Source organism: Onychostoma macrolepis, chromosome 05 (genome assembly GCF_012432095.1).
Source record: "Onychostoma macrolepis isolate SWU-2019 chromosome 05, ASM1243209v1, whole genome shotgun sequence".
NCBI lineage: Eukaryota > Metazoa > Chordata > Actinopteri > Cypriniformes > Cyprinidae > Onychostoma > Onychostoma macrolepis.
Window position 1 is genome coordinate 36,071,077 of NC_081159.1, and position 19,855 is coordinate 36,090,931.

Here is a 19,855-nt window from a genome sequence, read left to right on the forward strand (position 1 = left end):
AATTTAGCCAATGAATCCATATTCTGGGAATTAAATTTGTATGATAACATGCACTCTTATCATATATCATAGCGATCTGACACAAGGGCCCCACCGCACTAAAGCTCAGGTCTGAGTCTGGCCAGCCGCTGACCTTGGATATAGACAAGCACATCTGAATTACTCTGGATCAATGCATACTTCCACTCATAAATAAGACAGCGATAGCCCAGGCCTTGCTTCGGCCCATCAATTGACACTTCAGAGGGCATCGATTGCTTTCCTCAGTCCACTATCAGTCAACTGCTGCCAGCTAAACTAAATGGCTTGAGTTGTCAGGTGGTTAAGAGTGATGACAGCTTGGGTGAGTAAGGAGAGAGTGAATGGGATGATATAAATTTCATTTATTTTCGCCTTCGCGTTTAGATCCAAAGAGAAAAAAATCCCAAAACAGCTTCATACTTGTAGTCTGAAAATGAGGAAAATAATGGAATATATATTCGCATTTAATTAACGACAGACATAATTTAATAGGGATAATCAAAGTGAGAAATTGTCATTGCATCAGGTAATTGTCCCACGTAAAATACACATTTGTTTTTAGTTGAACTGGCTGAAACTATATTGGTGGACTGTATGACAAAATCCTATATCATGGTGTGAGTAATTTTGTATCACTGTAACAGTATATGCAGAAAATAATAAAGTAAATAATGGTTTAAATAGCTTTTGAATATGATAATGACTATTCTGGATAATTGTAATTTCTCAGCATCCATAAGCAACTAAATTTTGCATTGACACACAAGTTCTTTCTCGTCTTTAAATGTTTAGGACATGTCTCACTTTTATGTGTAAATAACTTAAAGAGGAAAAACTGGAAACATGTAACTGTCTATGTTTCATACATACATTTCACTACAGCATCAGCAAATGAACACTAGAGGCACTAAAGAGTAAATAGAGAGTAAAAGACCAACAACATTTGCTTCTGTTAATGCATTTTGTATGTTTGCATCACAAAACTGGCTTCACATGTATGGATTTCCTGCATAGTGAACTTGCTCAGAAGCGCACCCGGTACAACATTGTAATTGTGATGTGAAGTGCTTGGGTCCGCTAAAAGGGATCAAGGACTTGTTGAAGCAAACTAAAATAACATGGCTTCTTCAACAAATGAATTGCAATGCATTAACCAACGTAATAAAATGTTGCAACAATCAAATATAATTGTTTCAAAGAAAATTGAATATGTTATTTAGCACTGTGAAACAAGTAGCTCTTTTTATAAAAATGTACTTGCCTATGTAAATGTACTTGCTTATAGTGCCTCTTCTGGATGTATAATCTGAAAAGTGCAGTGAAATGTACCTGTATTTGAGGTTTTTGAGAAATGTAGTCACATATTTTCAATGAGCTTGGTTAGAAAAATCAACATGCAACATTCAGACTGCAGTCAGGCCTGCTGCAATACATGTGATGAGTTACAGCAGATATTTTAAGGGCAGAAGCTTTTCAGACTATCATGCCTGCAGGACAGAAACATTGAGAAATCCAAAGTGACATGCTGCGGTTTGTGACCTGTCCTCGTTCCCTTTTTATCTCCAATATTTTCTTGAGAACATGAAAAATAAATATATGGACACACTAAACACTCACAGTGGCCCTAGACCCTGCTTTAAAATGGAAAGAGGCCTAGGGCTCCGGTAGATCTCCCTCCTCTTTCAGGTGGAACATGCCTAGGGCAACTCCTACCAGGAAACCCACAGTGCTGCCCCGCAGGCAATCTGTGAAGCCCTGTGTTCAGTATAAGGGCAGCTGACAACAGGCGGGGAGGCCCTGCCTTGACAGGGACACCCAAGGGACTGTTGTGTTTAGCATGGGACCTTATTTTAGAGGACAGACAGGTGGGAAGATCTGGTTCTTACCTGAAAATCTTCTCTGGAGCCTGTTCGCCTGTGACAAGGTCATAACCTCTTTCCAAGTTTGAGTAAGGCCACGGACTGTGGGACAAACACACAAAAAAGGCTTTGTGAGTATAAATGCTAAGGGTTTTAGCTGAAAAATGATAATAGTAACAGTAATTAACTAAATCAAGTGTGTCCAATCCTACTCTTGGAAGGCCAATGTCCTGCAAAGTTTAGCTACAACCGTAATTAAATACGCCTGAACCAGCTACTAAGGGTCTTCAGGATAACTAGAAATGTCAGGTCTGTTGGAGCTAAACTCTGCAGGAAGATGGCCCTCAAGGATCAGAATTGCACACCTCTGAACAAGAGTTTCACATTTTCTGAAGAAAACGTCAGAGGTGCTTATCCAAAGTGGCAAAAAAAAAAAAAGGTCTATTGTGATAGACAACAGACCGATGTTGTGGTGTTTGGGTGTTGCTAGGTGGTTACTATAGATAACTGGGTGGTCGTTAGGTGCAGTACTGACCACTATGATGCTATGGTGTTGCTATCCAGTTGCCAGTGCTGGGTAGATTGCTTACAAACTGTAATCTGTTGCTTGTAATTCCAATTTACATGACAGAAATCTCAGTTTGTAACATAACCATTACATTACACATTTTAGGTAATATTATCAGACTACTCTTTGATTACTGTTAGATTACTTTTGACCTAGCCTGTTTAAATTTCCTGGAGGCATGACTGCTGTTGTTGTTATGTTCAAGTGTAACATTGTCCCAGGTTTTTTTTTAAGTCTCAGACTGGAGTTGATGTCTGGACCGAAAGTTCTGCTGTCGTTTTTTGGACCAGCTGTTTGCTTGAGTGAGTTCATTAACATGCTCCACAAGAGTCAGGAAGAGTAGTTACTACACTTGGCATGAGGTGAGGTGATGAATCGTATCTCTCTCTCTGTGTTGCAGCCTCTCTCTTCCCCCAGCTCATCTCCCTCCTGTCCTGGCTTTTAGTTTGGCCTATTTGTGAGGCGTTGACTGAGTGGTTTGCAGCACTCACCCTTCATTGCGGCCCCAATCAGTGCGGACGCAGAGATGTTTATGCTCGGGGTCAGGGGCATAACCTTCCAGACAGCTGCATTCCCCTGCAGAGAACACAACACAGTGACAGATTATGTTCATTTATCCTTCTGGCAAATCAACCGCATGACCATGTGGCACCCAGTGCTGTCGCACACACATGGATTTGCTCCAGACAAAAGGTTTTCAAAGTACAGTTCGTCCTGTATGCAGTCAAGTAAAGTGGGAAGAGTGACATGTGAGAGCTGGTTCTGTCTCCGATACCTTCACTATCAGATGGTTCTTATCTTGAAAGGTATCACAGAGCTACTCAGCTATCAGAAGGCGATGCTAGGAGCCGAGGATACGAGAATGATACACCTCCTCAGGGACAAAGGGATTGTTGGGTGAATCTCACAGAAATATGTCTATGTCATATTTCAAATCAACATCAAAAGTCTATTTCTGGGAATATTCCTACTGTAAATATATCTTTACATAGGGAAAATAATGTTTGTGTCAAGCACGGTGTGAAAGTCACTGAGGCATAAACAACATTGTATGATTTAAAAACAAATACATACATAAATGTGACCCTGGACCACAAAACCAGTCTTAAGTCGCTGGGGTATATTTGTAGCAATAGCCAAAAATACACTGTATCTGTATGGGTCAAAATTATAGATTTTTCTTTTATAATAATAATAATAATAATAATATATATATATATTTTTATATAGCGCCTTTCTAGCACTCAAGGTCACTTTACAAATCAGGCTTAAGGAACAGAGACAATATACATCAATACCAGAAAACATAAACCAAAAGCTAAGAGTAATATACAGAAACCACTTATAAGATTAGATTAGAGATACAGAACGAATGAAGATAAACATCCATAACAGGGTACAGTTCACATACTATGACTTGAAGAGTAATGGTCAGAAAAAAATGGGTTTTTAAGAGGTTTTTAAAGGAGAGGATGGTTTGGGGAAGAGCATTCCACAATCTGGGAGCAACAACACTGAAGGCCCTATCTCCCATAGTCACCAGACGAAACTTATGGGTGACTAACAGTCCCTCACTAGATCTTAATGAGCTGCCAGGTACATATGGCAGAAGTAAATCAGATAAATAAGAAGGAGCAATGTTATGGTGAGCTTTATAAGTGAGAATTAGTATCTTGAAGTTAATACGCAAGGAAACCGGGAGCCAATGAAGATGATAAAGGATAGGGGTAATGTGATCGTTCTTTCTTGTGTGAGTAATCAAGCAAGCAGCAGAGTTTTGAACATATTGTAGTCGTTTGATATTATTATTATTATATATTTTTTATTATTATTATATGCCAAAAATCATTAGTATATTAAGTAAATTCATATTCCATTCAACTTCATATTCCATGAATATATTTTGTAAATTTACTACTGTAAATATATCAAAACGTCGTTTTTGATTAGTAATATGCATTGCTAAGAATTCATTTGGACAATTTTAAAGGCCATTTTCTCAATATTTCGATTTTTTTGCACCCTCAGATTCCAGATTTTCAAATAGTTGTATCTCAGCCAAATATTGTCCTATCCTAACAAGCCATACATCAATGGAAAGCTTATTTATTATTTTGAAAGATTTACACTTAAGACTGGTTTTGTGGTCCAGGGTCACAAATACTTATATATTTAAATATAAATTAATATACTGTCATGTTAAAATGACATGAGAGTATCAAAGCTTGTTTTTGCCACAGGATAATGCAATAAAAAGGCAATTGCAACCTACATATCTTGCAATCAAAACTTATTGTTTTCCCCCTCAGGATTTCAAGTTTATATCTTGCAATTTTGAGTTAACATCTTTTTGTTATTTTGCACCAGTTTATAGAATTATGAGGAAAAAAAAACTGAATTGTGAGACGTAAACTAAAAATTGCAAGGTATAAATTCACAGTTGTGAGATGTACAATTAGTTGTGAGATGTACGACCCCAGAGTTAAAGTGAAAATGTTGCAGTTACCTTTTAATAATTAATTTATTTTATGCATATTTTTATTTTATTTTTTTCATAGTGGAAACAAGCTTTCATATGAGACTGTAAATAATGAAAGAATTATCAGATCATTTCTTCTTAAATATATATTGTGTAGAAACTGTAAATTTCTATGCATTCATCACTTTTAGACATGAACATGAGGTCTATAAAAACAGAACTTAAAAAAAAAAAAAAAGTTAGCAAATTAATTTCAACAATGAGGAAATAATCAGTGTTACTTTAATATTACCAGAAAAAAACTTTAATATTTGTTTGAGGTCTGGTTTATTTCTGTCACCAAAAGCGGCCAATGTGACAAATCATGCAGTAAAATTTTCATAGTTTCCCATTCTGCTTTATTCATGCACATAGAAATCAGGATACTTTCTGAAGTTTCCTAGAGTTTACAAGCTCATGATTCATAAAACAAACCAAACAAAAATATAAAAGTGACATAGGAAAATTAAAACACACTCTAACTAACATACTCTTCAAATGAAAATAAAGCCCAAATCTGAAAAGCAAGATAAATCAAATAAGATACAATAGTAATTCACTTGAATGTGAAGGGTAATTTCAAAACCAGCTCTGGCTGGAGGGGAAACGAAACAATGAGAAAAGTCATTTTACAAACCGCACAGGCAGACATTCATATTTCATGAGCTGAAGCGGTGAATATTAGAAATAATATGCACCCATCTGTACTCCCACTATGATAATGATATTCATCCCATTTAAAGGCTCCCATTTCACGGCTTATTCTTATGAAAACAAGCACATTTAGACACAATCTAAAAAATAATCTATTGCAATTTATTACACAGCTGTATGGAATACCTAAAACAATCGTGGCATTCAGTCAAAAAATTATGAATAATGACTTCTGTCCATAGCAATAGAGTAGAACTAATATATATATATATATATATATATATATAGTATACACATAACAAAATGCTAAGGAAACAAGATATTTGCAATTTATTTCTTCTTTTTTTGTATTATATACAGTATATTAACATATACAAAACTATAGAAAATAACAAAACAACCTCTATTCTCTATCGAGTTACATTTGAACATTTTAACTTGCACTTCAATACTCTGAAGATGCTAAATAGTTCTTCTTACACATGTAATAAAAAGAGACAGAAGCAAAGACATATATGAATTGCCTAATAGTGCCACTTAACAAAAAGAAATGAAAAAGAAAAAGGAAAGAAATAAAAATGTCTGGCAGTTAGAGTGAAACTGCACACTCAGACGTAACAGAAGCAATTAATTTAATAGCCAAGTGCTTAATAATTCATTTGCTGTGAGCGCATCAGCATATGACAGATACCTGTACCATCAAATCAGTGCAGGAGCAGCCCTTCTGTTAGACACGACAGAAAATGAGCCTTTCCATCTTTAAAAATGAAGGTTCAAATGCACTAAAATGCTTCTGCAGCAGTAAGTGCTGGTCCTCCAGATGATGTGCCAATTATTCTGATTTAGAGGTTTCAATCAAACGGCTCTCAATGATGATTTGAGCTATTGTGCAGGTAGATTGCCTATAAATGGTCGTCCTTCGACGGCCTGTAAGGTTATATCTGAAGTGAGTTTGTATGCTACTTGGAGAAGTTATTGAATTCTTTTTGAACAAAGTTTCAAAGTGTTTTAAGAGACTCTCTTTGAAGGACTCATGTTCAACAGAAAACTGTACAAATAACATGTACTATTCAAGGGCTCCTTACAATAAATGCATTATGTGATTTCCTCAACATTTTTGAATGTCTTTATTCACTCTAGTGTAAAAATGTAGTTTGATCACAGAAATAAATAACATTCTACAATATATTCACATATAAAACAGTTATTTTAAATTGTAATAATGTTTACTGTTTTTGTTGTAACGATAATACGGTTTTGCTGTATTTTTGATCAAATAAAAGCTGCCTTGGTGAGCCGAAGGGACTTCTTTCAAAAATAGTACAAAATGACCAGCCACAAAGGTGAAAGGTACATCTATACAACAAAAGTCAACTATTCTTCAAAATAGCATGAATGTTATGATTTTGTGTTGTTATTAGTAGTAGTAGTAGTAGAAGTAGTAGTACTATTTACATTTATTCTGGGAGCTACTATATACTATTTAACAAGCTATTATGTGAAAAAGAAAGAAAAATAAACAAAAAAGCTGTACAATATAGATACCTAAAATTTTCAATATGAGGAAACATGAAACATGTTGGTCTAGCTAATTGAAGTTAACTTTCCAACAGAAAAAAAAGGGTTACACTTCATTTCGATAGTCCACTTTAGACATTCTACTAACTATAAGTAACTTTGTAACTACGTCAACTACATGTCTACTAACTCTCAGTATGGTAGGTTTAGGGTTAGTAGAATAAGTTGACATATACTTGCAAAGTTTCTCAAAGTCAGTATGTTGTGGACCCATCAAAATAAAGTGTTATAAGATATTAAGCAGACAGTCTACTAATACTCTAATGACTGCTAGTTGACATGTAGTTGCAAAGTTACTTACTGTTAGTAGAATGTCTAAAGTGGACTATCAAAATAAAGTGTCACCAAAAAAAGTGTCTTCCTTTCCTACAAATGCCATTATAGAGGATTATAGAGAGAAATGGCATTGTGATTAATTCTTATATGATCATATATGTACCTGAGATTCTGAACTGTCAGAGCCATAGTTTAGCCATGATACAATTTAGTCATGCTATAATCAAATGATTAATTTATTTCAAGTCTTCTGTTCCATTACAAAGACCTCCTGATCAGTATTTGTTGATTGTGTGGATTCTGCTGACGTGGGATTATTTACATGCTCCAACAACACTGGCACGATGCCTTCTCTTTCTCTCAGCCTGTTTTTATAGGGGTCATGAAATGCATTATTTTATTTTCCTTATTATCTTTGCAGTGTTTTCATCTAAAACCTGAATTTAACCTCCGAATTGGAGGGGCGTGTCTGCTGTGAGACTTCAATGTAAACGCCCACTGCTATGATTGGCTATAACATCTTTGCATGCTAAAACAGCATTACATGTGGAACACCCTTGAAAACTTTTACTACATTTTTACTACAACAGCTGCCAAGATTAACTAATGGTGAAAAGTGTTGATTATAGTATTATATTTAGAACTACTCCCATTGCAGTGCTGCACTGTAGCTGAACATAGTCATGTCTACTGAAACACGATGATCACAATCATCTACTTATTGCAACGTCATTTCTGCAATCTCACAAACACTTTCATATAACTAACACAGTGCAAACAGAATGTAAATAAGACACTTGTTGAACAGTGTGAACTGTGTGATAGATTATAGCGTGAGTTTTGGTGAAAATGCAGGAATCAAATCATGACAGACTCACGCTGCTCCAGTGATTTTAAAGAGAGTGATCTTTGATCGTATATATAAAATAGTCACAATATAGAGAAAAGATGGTTTTCAGGCTACTAACAGGAGCAGTGTGAAGTTGATGTCAAGCATGACGTTTAGTTGCTGGCTTGAATCATTAATGCATTAAAAGCATTAAACCACGTCTGTACATGAGCCCTTACATATTACACCCATCACAGGTCATGATGCTCATGAAATGCAGTTACAGATTTTTATATTATGTTTCTCGAGATTAGTTTCTAAAGTTTTATGTATGCAAAGTTTTTTGCACCAAAAAAGTATTTTATTAGCTAACAGCAGTATCACTCTTGTGATTGATGGACAGACATGAGTTGTTCAGAACATGTCTCCATGATTGCATACGCCAATGAAGCCTTACGAGCGTTTTAAGGAGAAGCATGATTCTCCAGATTTCAAATCTTTGTTTTTCAGAAGATTAGAAAATAATAATTCATATTTTAAACCGGGGAGTTAGTTTTGAGTTCTGAAATGTTCCGTTGTTTTTAGTGCAGAGTAATATGTGTGAATATCAAGATTTATTTTTTTGATTCTCCATTTCATGACCTCTTTAAATGATGATGAAAAATATTCAACCAGGATGATTCTGATCATCAATGCTATCTTTTAGTTTTAATATGTGAACTCTGGTGATTAATAGATGCTTTCATTAGAAAGTTTCTCATGAAAGGCCACATGGGCAATTTTATGATTTCAAGGTTCAACGCGTGGGCACGGAGAAAGAGATATTGTTTTTCAGATGAATATTTCCCCATGTTACACAATTCCAAGGGAAGCAATTCCGCCTATGGACCTTGAGAAGATTTATCATGTTACACTCCCACAGAGACATATGGACAAGAGTAGTGAGAGAGAGAAAATAGGGCTGATAAACTCTGAACACTATGAAATGACAGAGCCATTTTGTCCTCTATTAGTTGTGTAGGAGAGAAACAGGGAGAGAGAGTGCAAACGAGGAATATTTATAACAGATAAATACAAGAGAGGCTTGGCTAGCTTTTATTAAGTCATGAGGAAAACATATATTTCTGAGGCAGCCCGTGAGAGAGGAGAGCAGGGCAGAGAATCGGAGCTGATAACCTTGTGGTTTAATCAAAAGCTGGTTGTGGGCCGAGATTGTGCTGGCGTCGGGCCCAGCCGGCTGAATGCTCTCTCACAGACGCAGTGTGTGTGGAAAGACAAGAGGCTTCTATCAGCCAATTCTCCATCTCGCTCGACACAGAGAGAAGCGTCTGATAATACTCAGCCTGGCTGCGGTCACGGCAGGACCTGCGAGGTACGCGAGCACAGCGGCACTTATAGCGTTTAAATACATCCCTTCGTTTATTTCAAATTCAGTGAGGAATTACTCATCGAAATAGCAATCAAACATGTATGCTGTGATGTTTAATAAGCACTGAAATTATCACACCTAGACTGTGGAGGTTTAGGACAACTGTGGGCCTCGTTTTTCATTCCTAGCAATTGAAAATTTGTCTTATTATGTCAATTTCAAAATTAACATTCATTAGCAGCTTCGGTCCCACTTTATATTAAGTGGCCTTAACTACTATGTACTTACATTTAAATGAATAATTTGGTACAATGTACTTATTGTGTACATGTTTTTACATTGTATTTATATCTTTAAAATACCTGCATGTAATTACATCTGTAATTCATTTATGTAATTACATTAACAATTATACTGTTATACCCATCCCTTACGCCTAACCCACCCTTAAACCTACCCATACCACCAAACCTGTCCCTAAGCTTACCCATATCCCACTTCAATAGCAGCAAAAGTGTTTTGCAATACAATATGAACACAGTAAGTACATTGTACTTATTATTATTTATTTATTTTTTTTTAAATGTAAGTTCATAATAGTTAAGGCCACCTAATATAAAGTGAGACTGCAGCTTCAAACTTGGTGGTGGTGCAAAATGTCCTGGGTTCAGATCCCGGACGAGCCCCCAATTATTACGATCTCATGTCCAGGAAAACAGCTGTGATGCTTTTTTTTTTTTTTTTTAATGGAAACCATGACAATTTTCAATATTTTGTAATGAATAGAAAGTTCAAAAGGACAACATTTATTTGAAACATAAATATTTTGTGACATTATAAATGTCCAAACTAAAGAAATGTTAAGTTCCAGTTTCTACTCTTCACATCATTCACATGTATCAGCTGTTCTTGTTTATTTGTCCTGCAATGTTACTCTCTACTGCACCATTTTATGCTGTGTGTGTTTTTTTTCCATTATTTACTATATTGTGGCATCAATTTGATTGTCCAACAGCCCGTGTCTTATCTACCGCTCAAACATTTGATTTCCATTGGCTAGCTTTCTGGAGGATCACAGCAGCAGGAAATGAATTTAGATCCAGCTTCCTGTTTATGACAGCTCATCAGCACTCACTGTTTTCTTTCACTCTGGCACTTGTATGCCTGACAACCTGGAACTGCCTCATACCGATCTGCAGCAATAAACAAAGATAGCTTGTAAGTGAGAGACATTAAAGCTGTGTTTACTGTGTTTCATATGAGATAAGACCATTAAAACAGGACCATGTGCACCAAGGGTCAAATTAAAACAAAATATCAGATATTTGTATCAGCTGCAAATCATGAGGAGAGATCATGAAGATTTTACTGTGATTAATTAACAGCCAATAACCTATTATAACATTTTATATGGCATACGATGTTATGTAATGTGAAAGTGTACTGCAATCTTCAACCACAAATCCAAGAGATACTAGATTTATAAATAGAAAAATTCTGATGAATCATATGTCCAAACAAATGCTCTCTAGAGCATTGGTTCTCAAACCTTTTTGGTCGCGTCTCCCCTTAAACTTATAAAAAAAAATCAAATCAAAACATTTCACTAAACTTCATGATTTTTTTTAGTTTGAAACAAACAAACAAAAAAAAAAAACACCTGCAACACTTGAAACATTGAAAAACAGCATAGAGAGAATAACTGTTATTCACTCTGTTATTTTTTGTGGGTTTCATGCTGTCCACTAAGGCATAGGACACACACAGGCCTTTCCTCCTCACCAATGACGTTAAAAACCCGTCTACACCGGACGCGAGCATTGCGTTGCGCCGCGACAAAATAGAGTAGAGCCCATTATAATCAGTGATGCTGTCTATACTTGATGCGGTGCAACACGATGCGACACGACAAATCCCCAACATTAATCTGATATCTCGTTCTATATATAACATACTGACACAAAGTTAAAATGATTTGCAATGGTTGCTTTGTCGTGTCCAGTGTAGACAGCCTCTAGATGTTGCGGCGTGATGCGACAACTGTAGTGTCCAGTGTAGACACAGTGATTGAAGCCAAGAGCAAGACATGCCTCGTCATATTTTCTATATCTAGTTTTTGAAATACCAGCACCTGCCTGGGTCTGTGTGACTTCATATGGCTTTTCTCTTCCCTTTCACAAACCGATCCATCTCCCATTCTAAGTTACGTCCTTTGGCTGTTTACTGTTTTACCGTCTCTGCCCTACCCACAATATACAGTGAACAACTAAACTGCACCCTACCTATTGTGCAACACACCTTTAATCATTATGTTCCTATATATTTGCAAATAGAGAAGGCCGTAGCGCCAAATACTCGCCCGAAAGTCCAGTAGATCAGTAATATACGGTGCTTAGATCCAAAAAATATGAAGATAAATAGACCAAAAAGATCCGCACTCATCCAAATGGCCCAAAAAGGCTTATAATTTATTATTCAGAGGTCATAAAAAGTGCAAAAAAGTGCAAAGGTGCAACAGTGCAAAACGTTTTCGGATATTACCTCTTCCTCAGTGCCATGTGCTACCAGGCACACACCTGCGCTCATTAAACCATGTAGCCCATTACCATAATACACTTAATATCACGAGAATACAAAAAATATATCTCTCCCAAACACACATATCCCAATACATTCAAAATGCTCCATATATAAATATATCAAAAGAGTATACAAATACATCCAAAAAAATAAAAATCAGCATCAGTTTTTATACACAATAAGTAAACACACTCTTTGGAGTCCCACCCCATATCTTTAAATTATTATAAAAAACAATTCAAAGACAATTCTTCATTCATACCAAGAGGATGTAAACTTTTAAGATCAAAAATCCACCTACATTCCTAGTGCAAGTCTACGTTCCAAATTCCCCCCTCTATATATTTGCACACACCAGATGGGAGGATTGCTGACCTCGAGCTAACTTATCATGTAATGCTTTAATGGACAATGGGACAAAGGAGTTCTTAAAATGGTTAAACCTACACTGAGGAACTCTGAAGCGTCTCCCCGAGGGAATAAGTTGGTACTCAGAGTGAAGGACATGAGTGGGATCTGAAATATTTTTTTTATTTATTATTATTATTATTATTATTGTCATTTATTCTTGTGACACAACGCATTTTCAGCATCATTACTCTAGTCTTCAGTGTCACATGATCCTTCAGAAATAATTCTAATATGCTGATTTGCTGCTCAAGAAACATTTATTATCATTTATTATGTTAAAAAGAGTTGTGATGATTTATGTTTTTGTGGAAAATGTGATACTATTATTTTCTTTTTTTTTTTCTTTTACTTCTTCCTCAGGATTCCCTATAGAATAGAAATACTTTCATTAGGTATTTTATAACATAATGCAGACATATTATATTACATTTTAAATACATTTGTAATTGTGGTATAAGTGTCTTGCTGGTGGTGCTTGGCCTGAAATGTTCGAAAAGCACAGGTTTAATGTTTTTAATGCATGTTATGAGTCTATTTAAGCACCCTCCAGATTCCACGGCTTAGTGCTCACACTGTATGTATGGAAAGATAAAATATGCCATTTCAATACTGATGTCATAACATGAATACCACACATTTAATTTCCTCTTTAATATGTATTATATACTGCACATATCAGTGCATGCTGTAAACAAGTTAAATACACTCAGAGAATTCGAGTACAATCATTGCCTCAAATCAATTAAATGCTCTCTCACAATGTTAATAACATGGTTATTACACAAAAATGCTCTGCAAGTTGTTTCAACTACTAAAGCATGACTGGAATCTAGGTGTGTGAAACTATTAAAAGCTGTTTTGAAACAGACATGGTATACAAGTATACCAAAAAACAACAACAAATGTGACCCTGGACCACAAAAAAAAAAAAAAAAAAATCAAAATATTGAGAAAATCGCCTTTAAAATTGTCCAAATGAATTCTTAGCAATGCATATTACTAATCAAAAACGACGTTTTGATATATTTACAGTAGTACATTTACAAAATATCTTCATGGAATATGATCTTTACTTAATATACTAATGATTTTTGGCATAAAAGAAAAATCTATCATTTTGACCCATACAGTGTATTTTTGGCTATTGCTACAAATATAACCCAGCAATTTAAGACTGGTTTTGTGATCCAGGGTCACAAATAATAACAATAAATAAAAATAGTACCTCATCAGCCCCCATGCTTTAGAAGGAAACATTCACAGATAGAAGGAACAGCACAGATCAGATTGAGTGTTTAGTGTTCTCCAGTGTGAGCTGTAAAGATATTTTGAATTTATTTATCTCACAAAAATAAGTACATTTTTATTTTCTAACCACAAAATAAACACTACTTGTATACAATGGCTGTTTATAGACACTATTGGACATTTATATTGCTATTACTGGCTGACATTTTGTGATTTGCTTTATTACAATCGATACTAGAATAATAGTGCAAATGGTCACCAAAGTTCTAGTTTCTTGGTAAAAAAATCTCAACTAATCTGTCCTTCTTCTGTAAAGGAGTCATATGATCAATTGACTTACTTGAATTAATAACTAAGAAATAGTGCATAATGATAATTTTGTCTTTTTTATTTGTATTTTTTTTTTATTTTTAGATTTCCGTTTACTTTGATGTTTAAATGAAATATCGCATCCCTCCCAGCATGCTGTGAGATTGTGGACCTCAATGTATGTAATTTGTAGTTAATTGTTTAACCAATGCACCGACCAGCTCAATTTTCTTTGACAACACAACAATTTACAATAATATATATATATATTCATTTTTTAATTATCATTAAAACCGTATTCGATTACCGTGATTTGAACATCTCACAATAAATAAATACTGTCAAGCATAAAACACAGTTTTAAATAACAGGCTCACGTGCGCACAGCAGCAGAGTAACTTAGTTTAATTTTGAATGAAAACACAGCAGAAAAGCTGGGAGGTTTTTAAAAAAAAAAGTGCTGAGGGAATTATACAAATTAATATATGAATGAATTAATTATATGAATGTACCTCTGAAGGTTCTGACTGTCTTCAGAAACGATTCGATGGCATTTTGTTTTCCTTTAGGTATTACATGGAGCGAAGATTAAGTGTTCTTAATGGCAATACTGCTTTGTACACGGAGTTTACGGGCAACAGCTGTATTAAGCTTTTCCATATAAAGTGCCACCTGCTGTCAGAGAGTGGATTTACAGAGACTTATATTTACATTAAGCCTGTGTGGAGTTTCTGTCTGGCCAAAAACGGACCGAATTTGCATGCACTGCTGTAAACTTTGACCGGTTGAGGACAAACAAGCTTATGTGGATTCTAAACATTTAAACAATTCAGATAAGTTATGTAGAATTATTTATAGGGCAGATAAAATACATATAACCATTTATTAATCAATTATAATTTTGACTTAACTCTTTTCTTTATTTAAAGGCTGAAATGTGAGGTTTACCTTTATATGAAACTTTTTCAAAGCTTTATTTGAACATTTACATTAGATATTTGAACATGCTATTAAACTGTTGTCAGTCAAGTTGTCATTTAAAATCGGCACATCATTGGTAATGTTATTGTTTTAGTGATTATGCAAACAAAAAGTCATTTTATTTGTTGTTTGTTGATTTTTAAATATAAAACTTGGTGAAGGGATTTATGTGTCTGTACTTTTTGTACATCTCCAGCACATTTTAATAATACTGATAACCGTGATCATTTTGGTCACTAAAATCGTAATAAGAAATGTTCATACCGTTACATCCCTAATATATATATATATATATATATATATAAATATATAATCACACCGCATTGTGGGACAAACAGTTGTAAATTAACAGTGTTTTGTTTGAAAGTCGCCATTACTATGATTATTGTTCCCTTTGGCTGAGAACTTAGAGCTGATTAGTCTGCAGTTATTATGCTTTTAGCTAGTATATTAGTGTTTATGAACAGCACACAGAAACTGTTGCATTCAGAAACTGTTCCATTTAACTACTACAATAATATCACAACCCCTGCTCTCTTAATGGCTATTAAAAGACTATGGACATCACTTATACCTTATTTAGCATAATACTGCAATATGTACTGTAGATTCAGAGATATGGAAATATTTGCTTTTTATAGTTATGCTCCGAGAGAAGATTGAGCGCAGTATGACTTACAGTGACTTAATCATAATGCATTATGTTTTTTTTTCTGAAGTCTTCTGACAAAAGAACATAAATATATAGTCTGCGTTGATCTCACAGGGACAGTAATCAGAACACAGTACAACATGGTATGTAACTGTAAGAAATTGCAATTTAATTTTGCAAGTTTAAGTTTTTTTTTTGTGTATTTATCATTTCTGCGTTTTCTTCTTGTCTGTTCTTGTAGTGTGGTGTATCTGCTGTCTTCATGCACACAAAGTTAGAGTGAAATGCAAAAAAGAATCCCATTGTACAGTAAATGAACATATTGCAATAAAATACTCTGCCATCTATACATGGTACATTTAGAAACTACAACAGAAGTTGAAGCAATGAACCAGTGACGGTTCCATCTGTCAAATCACCTCTCCTGTCTCTTTATTCTGCTCCTGTTCTGATTAGACATGATTTCTGCAAGCGTGGAGTCTGGTGTAAATGGCTGAGTGAGCAGATGAAATAAAGATTCTAAGAGGACTCAACTAGTACAAGATGAAGAGAGTAACGCATCAGCTCTTGACCGAGCATTCAGCTGATGCTAAGCTCAAAATCGCTCTCTTTACAGAACCGAAGAGATTAGAACTCTCTTTCATTAACATAATATCTCTAGAGTTCCAGTGCCATCCTCAACACTTAAATATGGGGAAAAAAAAGCGTCCGGCATCAGGCAAATCACTGATTCCACACTATCACTCCACAAATGCTGAATAGACTTTTGATTGCTCTCCAACCACAGACTCTAGTGTCCTTTATGAGGAGCCTGCTTGTTGAGAAAACGTCATTTAAGTCTTATAAATACTCTGCATGGTCCAATAAGTAAAACACAGATTACCATGTGTTCATTGATTTAAATGAAATGTTAAATACATACATATTACATATATTACAATTCTATTGTAATCTGATGTGTTGTGAAAGAAAATTAACCTTTGCCTACATTGACTTCAGTGTGAAAATCTGTATAAAGTATTTTATTGCAAGAACTTGCCATTAAATCCTGGCCATTTTTAATGGTGCATGGATAAACAATTAACTATGAATTACATACAGTGAGGACCAAAAATCTTAAATTTAAACCTCAAAATAAATAGAAATATAGACATATATGGAAAGATATTATTGAAACAAGGAAGGATTTTTGACCCACTTCATAACAGCATTATTTAATAAGATTTAATGTGCATCATCTGAAAATCCAAATGTCCAGTGATAGACTGAACAGCTTACATAAACAAGGGTAGGCCGAAGTTATACAAGAGTGACTGAAAGGCGATCCATGCATATGTAATACTGTTTTTGGACATAATATACTGTACACTATAATATACAGCTTTATTTGTTCAAAAAAATTGTATGAATATACAGTATCAGTAGCTTTAACTATATGACTGATATTTGCAGTAAATAATTGGGTCCAAAAGGTGGTAGTGCTGGCCCCCAGCTGAAGAAGAATCAGAAGAAACCCAACAAAAAACTACCAAAAACCACAACATTAGACATTGGGTTCTTCTCAAAACTAAAATTCATGCTTTCTCATTTCCTCGCTCCTCCGTCCTCCAGCCCGTGACCTGGAAAACCGATCGAAATTAGCCATCTTGAAGGGCATCTGGAGAAGGTGAGGAACAAGAAATGAAGAAGCTTCCTAAGGAGTCATGAGCGAGGATACACTGGTTTATCCTTCACTTGCATCCTAAGGGGATGGTACTAAGACACAAGGAAAGGAAACGAGGATGCACACATAGGAAATGAGTATCACCCATAAAGTACCCAAGGTTTAAACAGAACTGCCACTCTAGTTTAAAAGAACATGAAGACATTTTTATTGATCATAACTCCGGGAGAGAAATAGTGCAGACACTGGACAAAGTCAACATAACCATATAGTTTACGTTTTATCATGATGCATTTTCCCTGGAAATCAAACCAATGATCTTTTAAGCATCATGGAACAAAGAGAGCTGCACTCTATCCTTCTCTCATCTGCACTATTGAAACTTTATACTGGCTGTCCTCCCAGCGTATGCAATCAAAGCTCTGCAGCTCATCCAGAATGTTGAGAGCCTGACTGATATTCCACCTCCTCAAGTCCCCCCGCAGTAACACCTCTGCTCAGCTCTCTATTCTGGCTGGGATCGATTTGAAATTTGACGGCATACCTTGTCACACCATCACCTCTCTTGTGAGAATGAACACGTTGCCATTCATCTGAGAAGCACTCCAGCCTGCAGAACACTTACTGCTTATACACTGCTCAAGATATTTAAACAACTTTAACAAAGACTGGTAACAAATGATCTAACAGGTTTGGAAGAATCTGAATATACTGTAAAATGTAATTTATTGCTCTGATCAAAACTGAATGTTTCAGCATCGTTACTCCAGTCTTCAGTGTCACATGGTCCTTCAGAAATCATTGTAATATGCTGATTGCCTGCTGAAGAAACATTTATTATTATTATTATTATTAATAATAATAATAATTATATATACCTATATATATTTTTTTTTTCTTTCTTTTCCTGCAACTGTGAGGCACTGCCATTTAAAGGTTAATAGATAGATATATCTAAATATAGATCTAAATGCTGGTCTTTGAACTTCCTATTCACCAAATAATACTTTAAAAAGTATCATGGTACCACTCTTGAGCACTATTTACAGTACTCACCATAAATGAGTACATATCTTGTAACATTTGACAAATTCAGCAATTACTCTTGCAATGATATTAGGGTTCTTTAGAGATATACAGGTGCATCTCAATAAATTAGAATGTCGTGAAAAAGTCATGAAAAAACTTACATTTTTTCTTGTAAGTTATTTCAAAAAGTGAAACTTTCATATATTTTAGATTCATTGCATGTAAAGTAAAACATTTTTTATTTTTTTTTTTTATTTTGATGATTAGAGCTTACAGCAAATGAAAGTCAAAAATCAGTATCTCAAAATATTAGAATATTTACATTTCACTTTCAATAAATGACCATCTCTACAGTATAAATTCCGGGTATCTCTTGTTCTTTGAAACCACAATAATGGAGAAGACTGCTGACTTGGCAATGATCCAGAAGACGAACATTGTCCACAAAGTCACAGGGTAAGGGTAAGTCACAGAGGGTCATTACTGAAAGGTGTGGCTGTTTACAGAGTGCTGTATCAAAGCATATTAAATGCAAGTTGACTGGAAAGAAGAATTTGGGTAGGAAAAGGTGCACAAGCAACAGGGATGACTGCAAGCTTGAGAATACTGTCAAGCAAAGCTGATTCAAACACTTGTGAGAGCTTCACAAGGAGTGAACTGAAGCTGGAGTCAGTGCATCAAGAGTCACCACGCTCAGAAGTCTTCAGGAAAAGGGCTACCAAGCCACTTCTAAAGCAGAGACAACGTCAGAAGCGTCTTACCTGGGCTGTGGAGAAAAAGAACTGGACTGTTGCTCAGTGGTCCAAAGTCCTCTTTTCAGATGAAGTAAATTTTGCATTTCATTTGGAAATCAAGGTCCCAGAGTCTGGAGGAAGAGAGGAGAGGCACAGAATCCATGTTGCTTTAAGTCCAGTGTGAAGTTTCCACTTTCTGTGATGATTTGGGCTGCCATGTCATCTGCTGGTGTTGGTCCACTGTGTTTTCTGAAGTCCACAGTCAACGCAGCCATCTACCAGGAAATTTTAGAGCACTTAATGCTTCCTTCTGCTGACAAGCTTTATGGAGATGCGGATTTCATTTTCCAGCAGGACTTGGCACCTGCCCACACTGCCAAAGGTACCAAAAGCTGGTTCAATGACCATGGTGTCGGTGTGCTTGACTGGCCAGCAAACTCGCCTGACCTGAACCCCATAGAGAATCTATGGGGTATTGTCAAGAGGAAGATGAGAGACACCAGACCCAACAAAGCAGATGACCTGAATGCCGCTATCAAAGCAACCTGGGCTTCCATACCACCTCCGCAGTGCCAC

At 35.6% G+C, this 19,855-nt stretch overlaps 1 protein-coding gene across 3 annotated transcripts in view; it reads right to left on the reverse strand.

Moving 5' to 3' along the window:
• The window catches only part of LOC131540270 (astrotactin-2-like), a 588,347-nt gene that overhangs the window by 290,673 nt on the left and 277,819 nt on the right, over positions 1–19,855 (reverse strand). For all 3 annotated transcript variants that reach the window (XM_058774886.1, XM_058774887.1, XM_058774885.1), the window contains 2 exons: positions 2,940–3,024; positions 1,908–1,982 (listed from right to left, as the gene is read on the reverse strand). In XM_058774886.1, coding sequence (XP_058630869.1) covers positions 1,908–1,982; positions 2,940–3,024 — 160 coding nt within the window. The remainder of the gene's footprint in view (positions 1–1,907; positions 1,983–2,939; positions 3,025–19,855) is intronic.